The sequence below is a fragment of the Melitaea cinxia genome, chromosome 13, assembly GCF_905220565.1.
Source record: "Melitaea cinxia chromosome 13, ilMelCinx1.1, whole genome shotgun sequence".
Taxonomy (NCBI): Eukaryota; Metazoa; Arthropoda; class Insecta; order Lepidoptera; family Nymphalidae; genus Melitaea; species Melitaea cinxia.
In genome coordinates, this window is record NC_059406.1 from 12,986,755 (window position 1) to 12,996,758 (window position 10,004).

At 31.7% G+C, this 10,004-nt stretch overlaps 1 protein-coding gene across 1 annotated transcript in view; it reads right to left on the reverse strand.

Moving 5' to 3' along the window:
• The window catches only part of LOC123658917 (steroid receptor seven-up, isoforms B/C), a gene marked incomplete at its 5' end in the record, with an annotated part of 96,320 nt that extends 86,531 nt beyond the window's left edge, over positions 1–9,789 (reverse strand). The window contains one exon of the mRNA XM_045594208.1: positions 9,492–9,789. Coding sequence (XP_045450164.1) covers positions 9,492–9,789 — 298 coding nt within the window. The remainder of the gene's footprint in view (positions 1–9,491) is intronic.
• Positions 9,790–10,004: the final 215 nt, after the last annotated feature.

Consider the following 10,004-nt stretch of genomic DNA (forward strand, 5'->3'; position numbering starts at 1 on the left):
TTAATTTGATCTTTTTAAGCTCAACTGAACCTAGCATACGCTTATTGCAATAGGTTTAAATTGTAATAAAAATTACGTTAACTGATACGACTACAGTCAATAGAATTCATTTGATGTATATTATCTAAAAAAATTATAACTACGCTTCAGCCTGTAATATCCCACTATTGGGCATAGGCCTCTTTTCCCACGTAGGAGAAGGATCAGAGCTTAATCCACCACGCTGCTCCAATGCGGGTTGGTGGATATATTCCCTACTATGAGTAACGATCAGTATCAGGTGTACATGATAACAACCGGGACCGAAGGCTTAACGTGCTCTCCGAGGCACGGTGGGGAGACCCACAAGGACTGCACAAACACCCAGACCATGGCAAACACCTGTATGGCCAATACAAATGTTTGTCATGTGCGGGGATCAAACCCGCAACCGCCAGCACAACAGGTAGGTACAATCCATGGCTGTGACCGTTGCGCCAACGCGGCGTCAAGTTATGCGTTTAAGTTATACCTACTGCTAAATAAATAAATAAAAATTGGCAAAATACCTTATAGCCTTCCTCGGGACATTTCCAAAACAAGAAGTTTTTATATTCGATTCAGTAGTTCCTCAGATTAGCACGTTTAAAAAAAACTTTTCAGGTTTATAACATTAGTATGGATAACTTATTACCCATAAGCACTTTAAAGCGCTTGTAGTTAAATCAAAGAATTCGAATACATTTGACAACACTAATGTTACGTACAATTAACATTCGGAATCTGTAATTAATGCGTGCCGAGCTAGCAATGGAATGAAATCAATTTAAGCTCAAAAACTTCATTAATGACTGAAGCTTTTTAACCCAATATTACATAACAGTTTAATTATATTCCCAATTACAAAATATACGCAATAAATAAATAAACCGTAATTTTTTTAAATTTAGAGATACATTGTAAAATCTATTATATATAAATTTGGAAAGAAAAATAGAAAATAAATTGATAATGCTTAACATTATCTTAATAATTTAGATTATCAATACTATTTCCACTTGTGACATTTATACTATACTCCTCACCTAAATGCAATTACAGGTAAATTATTATTGTATAAGTTAACTAAAATTAGCATTATACAATTGTGCCCGATCATGACCATGATACATGATAGACTTATAAATCAATTTTATGAATAATATTGTTAAGTATACAAATATTGTTTTTTACAGGTCCTAAGTTGGACGTGCCTTTTTCAAACATCACGCATTACTCATATTCTACAAGCGATTTGTTACTTAAAACTGCTGTAAATGAGAATATGTTAGGACGTGGAAGATAAGTGGTGTATCAAAAGGTCATTTAAGAAGAGATTGCTATACTGACCTTGAACCAACTGCCTCATCATTCATACGTGTAATGACCTTAAGCTATTAATATTCCTAGGGAATTTTCTAATTTATGTTCTTACTAAGAATAGGTAGGTATAGATTAATCGTTACTAATTAATATAATTGCAAAATAGACGTCTTATTATTTTTACAAGTATCTTACTATCTTTTTCTATTTCAAATTTATCGCATGTCTGTATAAATATAGATAAAATAGAAAGGTTTTGGTTTTTGAATCAATTCGCACCAATTCATTCGTTATTTTTTTACATATTATATTACATACTATTTAATCCGAAATTATTACTCGCCTAGTTTACAAAATATTATATTATTTTCATTTATCAATATCATTTTAACATACTAATTATTGACAGATATCAGCAGAACGAATACAAAATGCTCATGAGAAAGTACAGCGCCATCTTGTTTTGATGTAGATCAACTATTCAATGGTTCAACGCAATTATCGTGTACGGATCATTGATGCACTCAATAATGATTACTTCCTATAATCATTTCATTATGACACAAAGGGAATAATGAACGGCGAGGATTAATGACAAAATATCCGCTTTAGTGAAGTAGGTTGAGTTATTAATGGTTTTAATTTTATGATACAATTATTATTTACGAATTTCGCGAAAACATTCATGTTTAAATTTATTGATTTTTACGTGATAGTATTTGTGTGTATATTATGTACGAGTATATTTATCATAGATATGTATTATAGATTTTTTATGTTTATAAGTAGGAAATATATGAAAAATCGTTGTGTAAATTTTATATGAAATTAATAGGTATATTAGGGTAGGTATATTACTTAAGATACATTAAGTATTGTAATTGTTCTATTTGTTTTAATTAAACTTAAGATGTAAAAAATTTGAATTGTCTAAATAACTGAAATTGTGGGTATATTTTATTTCATACTCAAAACGCGTTTTTATACGACTTTGGATATAAGAATATAAAGATTAGACTGGTATTATTGATAATAGAAAAGTGTTTTGAAAAATATCTCCACTAATGCGTATATATTTTCTAAGAAAGAGGCTGTGTCGTTACGGCACTAAGAATATAGCCACCCCCTCTCTCCCAGTGGGTGTCGTAAGAGGCGACTAAGGGATAACACAGTTCTACTACCACCTCGGAACTTAAAACCGATAGCGAGATAATCATCCAACTGCTAGCTTTGAAATACACAGGCCGAAGACGGGCAGCAGTCTCTTATGTGTGATAAAGCCAGCCCTGTGGTCACTAACCCGCCTTCTCAGCGTAGTGACTATGGGCAAAACACATGAGTTCACGCCATTTGTGGCGCAAACTTGTGGAGGCATATGTCCAGCAGTAGACTGCGATATACTGATGTGTGTATGTGTGTTCTAAAGATTAAATTTTATTTCATTTTAGTAAGTTACAAAAATATTAAAATAAAAACATACATTTTTTAATCTAAATGATACAAAATACTTGGCTGTGGGTACGATCGTAAGAAACAACCTTGTAGTTAGTTACATGTGACAATGAAATGAAGAATTTTAATTGTGAATAATTAAATGGTATACTACAAGGAAAATTTCATGCATTTATTTATTTTATAATGAATACATTGTGCTGTATATAATAAAAATTCTACTTAGACAGTAGTTAAGACGTGAAAATTCAAACAGTTAAATGTACAAAACATTTAATATATACACAGAATACTTGATTTTCAAAGAAATGTCAATTTAAGAAGTTAATTTATTATAATTAAGGTTTTTTTATAACAGAAAAGACATGCAATAAAAAAAACTCATTATACCACGGATACATTTCAAGTTATTACAGGTAACACAATGTTAATAATGGTTTCAGAATTTATTATAATATATAAAAAATTCGAATGCGATTCACTTTATATGATCGAAAATGTTTTTTAGTTAACGAGGTGACGATCGCCGCAGCTCTTACCGAACACGACGAAACTAAATAAAAAAAAATGCTACTTAACGTCACAACACAAATGTTTACCTTATTGACTAGTGTTGTGCCCAGGTTCGTATAAATTCAACGTTAAATTATCGAAAATTTCATTAAAAGATTTGAGGAGTATATTGACAGTTTTAGTGTCGGCCGAGAGCGCCACACACGCGCCGATCACAGATTCAATTTAAAAAGTGGAATGAGATAAGAATAAATAAGTTCGGAGAGACACTTATGTTTAGAGTCGGTCGTAAAGATAGGGTTAACTGCCACGGTATCGCGGGACAAAACATACCATAAACTGACCGGTTAGACGTCGAGATAGTGAGGCGTCGTATCGATAATTTTTCGCCTACTTAGTTTAATTTGTACGTTTGTATTCTCTTGATTGTGAAACTAGTAATCGAGTAGTCATGTTTGATTACATGACAATCAAAAATTATGCTTAGAATTTTTCAGGTAAAGTTTAGATATGCGTTTATGTAATTAATTATCAATAAGATACCTACACAGTATTTAATGATTTTATAATTATTTTAGAGCCTACATTTTAAAGATATTTAAGTCAATTATTAGTCTTAAAATTAATAAACAAAGTAAAATAAAGAAAAAGTAAACCTGATTACAATCTTAAAAAAGTGCAATGGATTCAGTCAAAACACCGAAGTCTCAAGATCAAGCGACATCACTGTATTCAGGTGTCAAACGAGATCAGTATTGTCGCTCAGGAACGCGAGCATTGAAGTCCAAAGCGCTTCGTTAGGGAACCATGTCAATGTAGCGGCTGTAAACTTTTTATTGGGATCCAACTTCGAGTATCGGCTCACTTTTACTTCGACAAGGTTGCATCTCGGTCAGCGGGAGGTCCAACAGTTAATAAAGTGAATTTGTTGACATCAAAATAACAGTTTATGGGTGCGACACTAATGCAGTTTATCGATACTCGTATTATGGTAATAGTGATGGCATTAACGAAAACATTTCCGAGTTTATTTTATCGATTTATTTTGTTGTAAATCGCCGTTCCAATAGCACGAGTTAACCAATGTTTGTATAATAAGTATATTGTATAGGAGTTTCTATATTTAAATTATATTACCAATTTGTTTATTTATGAATAATTAAACATATGAGATGTTATGTAGAATGTATTGTGCAACCTTTTTTGTGTCACCGTTTTTTTTCTAATATTTAATTCAAGTAAAGAAAATATTAATCAGTACAATATAAAAATCTAAAGACTATCATATATATTAATACGCTGAGGTTAAGATGTTTGCCTCCTTTTTTAGAAAAGAGCTCACAATTACTCCACATAACTTCATATATCATTTTATCGATAATTGCTTGCTCTATCGTCATCCAAAACTAAAAAAAAAATATTATTGTTTTGTTTTTTTTAATTAATTAATAATTAAAATGATATAAATTACGGCTTAAATTTTGAAAGAAAATTTTCATGATTGACGGTCGGTAATTTTCACTTATTTAGTGCGAATAATTCGCACGGGTATACAAGTACAAGTTCATCCGAGAAAATATTGATCAACATCCTCCTAATTACCACCATAATAAAAATATTCTGAACGTGCATAATTATGTCAAACAAAAAACACACGCCACAAATAGTTAAAGTAACAATTAGACATTTCTTTGATGATAAAAGGTCGTGACCCTTTTGGCGCCACTGGGCAGTCGATAAAAGGAATTTGTATAATTATTTAATGAAATAATTTCGACTTTAGATTAGCGACGGCGTAGATTATACGCAAGTTATTAATGAATTCAAATTAATGAGGAAGAATTGAGCATGGCGCCACTCTAGATAGTGTATCAACGAGAGACCGCTAACATCGGACGTCTGAAGATTACGAGTAAACAAATGTGCTCGAAGTCGATTTAATACAGTATTTATTTTTATTTTTTCAATATTTACTGCTATCAAATTCCTATGATACCAAGGTAATACTGATATTTAGACATACATTGTTTTAATCGAGTGTACAGTATTTCTTTACTACGGTTGCAAACAAGCGTACAGTCCACTTGATCTTTAGCGGTTGTCGAAGCCTATGGGCCAGGGCTGCAACACCAGAATTATCACAATCGCGCTGTCGACTCTACCTACTACTCTACCGGGTGCCCCACTTTACTCATCACAGCACAAGACTACTTGAGGGCTGTGATATTCGTGAGAGATTCGAATTTTAAAGCACCTATTTATGTGTACCTATCTCGTTTTCTCATATAACATATGTTAATGTAAATAGAATCGTATTCTTTATTTTTTCGATAAATAAATTCTTAAACCGTAAAAAACTAAATAAACATTTATTTTTAAAAATAGATATGGATTTTATCTTCGAAGCTCACAAAACATTCAGCGCTTTAAATAAAACATACAATAACATATCTGTTTGAATAATTTATGAGATATTTTGATAAGAATTCAACGTGAGACAGACCGTTGTCTGGTGAATAAGCTTAGAAAGTTATCACAGTCCTAAGCTTTTATAAATGTACATTTTAAACTGTCATGCATATACGATAGGAATTTTTGACACATACAAGTTAATAACGTATTAATTGATTTCTTAGGATGAGGTGTGAAATTATATTTTATTGTAGTAATAAATTTATCATTAAAAAAAGTTTTTGGAGAAATCGGCTACAGCGATATCTCTTCACAAATTCACGCAAAAATACAGTCGTAAAAAATGAGCTACGTTTAATAATTATATGTGAGTTTATTGTATATCTACTCTGTAATCCTTGATTGTAATAAAACTGTAACGGGATCTTCCGTTCTATGTACTTGGAAAGATAATTCTTTTGGCGGGAATTCTAAAACTGATAATATATCCATAACTGATTTTTTTCCTTCTTTATAACATGTTGGCAAACCTTCTTGTCAAACTACCAAATTAATTTGAAGGAAACTAGTAGGAACAGCTTGGGTTCATTCAACGTGTTAGTAGGTACACTAGATTCATTTTCCCCGATAACCAATATAGTTTCCTCCGAAGCAATAATCCGGTTCCCTTAGAGGAACATTTAAAAGGACGAGATAGGAAACCAAGTTACGAATACAGCTTTAGAACAAAAAAAAAAAAAAAAAAACGTTTTACTAAGAAAAAATAAAAAACATTGTCTAAAACTGTATGCAAACAGATGATTTCCTCAAACCTTGTAACTTACATTTAGACCGTAGACCGCGTGTTTATGCGCTGAAGAAGTTAAGCGTGAACTGAGGTCGATGATTTTAATACACATACATATAGTAAAACGATAATTAGCAATTAATTACTTACTGATATTCGCAGTTATTTAATTATTTTTACTTTGGTTATAGTTTCGTGTAATTATTGATATTGCATTTTTGTTTGTATTAAACGGACGGCTTATTAATTAATTATTACAAAAAGTTAACCAATAATATATAAAAGGTTAATAATATGTCCTTTTAAAGTTGACAAATTGTTTTATTAAAATATTATTTATAAGTAATTATATATTCTTCTATATGTGGTAGCTTGTTATTAGCTTTTTTTATTCATATTCTGTATTAGTTATAGTTATAATAAGCTTTAAACTATCCTAATTAAATAAAATAAAATATACTTATAGATTTTTTTTATAAAAATCTTAGATAATAATTTTAATCTTATAAGTAAAATGCACTTAAGTTCAAGTCATTGTAACGACAAGTGCGATAATCTTGTTTGTAACAATTTAACTGGGAGTATAATGGTGAACCCGAGTTCCCAGGGATTCATTCACACTTTTATCACGGAGGCTATCTTAGTAACAATTACCTCAAGAATCAACTGGTTATTAGCTGTCGATGCTTTTTAATATTTTAATGAGCGTTCACCAGCGATATGTAATGATAGTTTGATTAGATTTGACTTAATTTTGTACGTCAACATAAAATTTATCAGTATTTTTATTTTTTCACAATATACCAAATATCTTCTACTAGTATTAATAACGCAGATAATGATATTTCCTTGTTTAAAAAAAATATTGCATTAAATTTAAAATGAAATTAATATAATTATCTTTAACTAGCACAAATTATTTTAATGCAAACAGTCGAATCACATTTTTTTTTATAGAAGTTGACTAACGGATAGTTGACTTACCTGGTGGTAAGTGAAAACAACATCCACAGACACCCGCTACATCAGAGGATTAGCAGGCGCGTTGCCGGCCTTTTAAATAGGAATATGCTCCTTTTTCTAAATTATATCAAAACTCAAACTCAAAGATTAGTTTTAATTATAAATTTAAACACAATGATCATTAAACTATCCCCCTCTTACGTTTAATTAGTTATTCATGAAAATTGTTAGCTATCCGCCGTCTAATAGACCATTCAATTCCAACCTATTGAGTAATAATCAACGGACATTCTTATTATTAAGCTTAAAGACATATCAGAGTATAAGAGCTTGAATAATTAATTTTCTACATTTTTAAAAACATTATTTAACTGTTATTTATATGTAAAGTATACAGTTAATACTCTAGGGCTGGTTTTATTGGTTGTGGATAAAGATATCCCGCACATAAGTTACGAATAGATTTTAACAGTTAAACTACAAATTTTAGATTCACAATTGCAATATACTATAAATGCAGTGGAATTCGATCGTGAAAAAGAATATCAAAAAATTATCTGTTGGATAGTATTATCTGTCAAATAGCGTTAACGGTAACCAGTGCAACAGGCCCAGTATTAACTTTAAAATATTGTTATTATTAAATTACGTTAAGACTACATTTGATCTCCAAATTATATATCATATACCACAACACCTATTACGATTTATTGTCGATGTTTTCGAAGTATAAGATTATATTAGCAACAATTTAATTATATTAAAACATAATATATACTTATTTGTATTTTAGTATCTTGAAAAGTTCTATAAAAATCTATTAGGTATTTTATAAATTAATATGTTTTGGAACAAAAAAGTTCATTTGCACGTTTATTGAAATCATTCAATTAAAGTCAAACTCACGTCACATCCTTAACCCGTATCCTTTACCATACCTAACTAAATTTTCATTCTGAGTAGGTACAGTGTTATATTTTCAATAACACTTTAATTTGATGTATTTAATTTAATTTTGATAAAATATTTTAACGGAACTAAAATATATAAAGTCGGTAGGTATTTAAAAATATATGTGATAACTTCGTTAAAGTAGAAAACCCCAAGGAAGAATGTAACAACGTTCAAGATTGCTTAATTTGCATAAATGTGAAGTATCCCTTATCTTAAGGAGCAGGCGTTTTGAGAAAACTTTGTCTTATTGCCTTCTGATTAGAATTTATCACGTTTAATTGATATTTTTAAGGTTAAGGGGAGAATTTAAAGTTGTTTTTGTTGATTTCAATTTGTCACTTTATTTCTTTTTTTGAATTTTGAAGTTTCATTTGCATCGTTTATCTTTTCGTTAATTACTTTATTACTATAAATTTCATTTTCAAATCGTAATTATTTTATTTCAAATTCTAAGTTTTACACGTCTAACTAAAATAATTGAAATTAGCGTAAAAATATAATAGGATTGGTTGATATTTTATTATATTTTATTTATTTATTTTTAATTTATTAAGCTTATATCATTTATTTAGTTTTATTGCACACAAAAAAGAAGATACATTTTAGAACGATTAGATACAAAAACAAATGATGTACGCAAAGGCGGCCTTATCGCTTATAGCGATCTCTTCCAGGCAACCTTTTAAAAAAGGCATTTTAGTGTTTAGTATAAAATATTGCAAAAAATCTTTAACTTAATTTTTTTATACACTGTTTAATTGGTATATTGTTTAAAACTTGAATTTTTTGGATTTTAACATTTTAAACGCGCACACACCGAAGAATTCCTACCTGTCTACGTTTTTTAAATATTTCAATCTAATCAACTTTATTAATCGTCATTTAATGTTTCCATATTTTATTTTTAGTAGTCTTTAGAGGTCAAATTTATGTTATACTTTTTTAAAACTGTTAGCAAAAATTTATCGTGTTCAGCGAATCTCGTCCCAATGACCTCCCGACCCGGCGCACAAACACACAACACTTACAAAACATGGTTTATATAAAAACACTTTCACTTCCTACGTACCCTCACAAGTGAACTGGCCATAGTGCTTCCCGGAGGACTTATCTCCGCACACGACGCACTCCACATTCTGGCCTTTATCGGTCGCGGAGGAACCGCTCTGCGTCGACGCGGCTTGACTGGCGGGTGTAGAAGGTAGTAGCTCGTCTTCCCGCCAGCTACCTCGGAACCCGAGTTCCAGAGGCGGGAGGTCGGAGGCTCTCGGAGGGCAGAGCCCTGGGCCTCCGACCCCGCCGTATACTAGCGCTCCGTGCGTGATGATGCCGGTTGCGGTCGCCGGGTTGAAACGCGGTGGCGCGCGCGTGTGTCAAGGGTCGCGGTTCAGACGCGACTGAGCTCGGGTCGGGCCAGGCCGCGGCGCTCCGCCATTGGCCCGGTGGCCTGGGGGCAGGGAGCGAAGGCCCCGCCACCTCGACCGACCCCCCCCACTCGGGGGGAAAATCTTTCAGCTGTACCGTCAGTAAGAAAATCCGTTGGGCGGTATTGTTTTTGTTTATGAACGCTTGTATTTTTTTA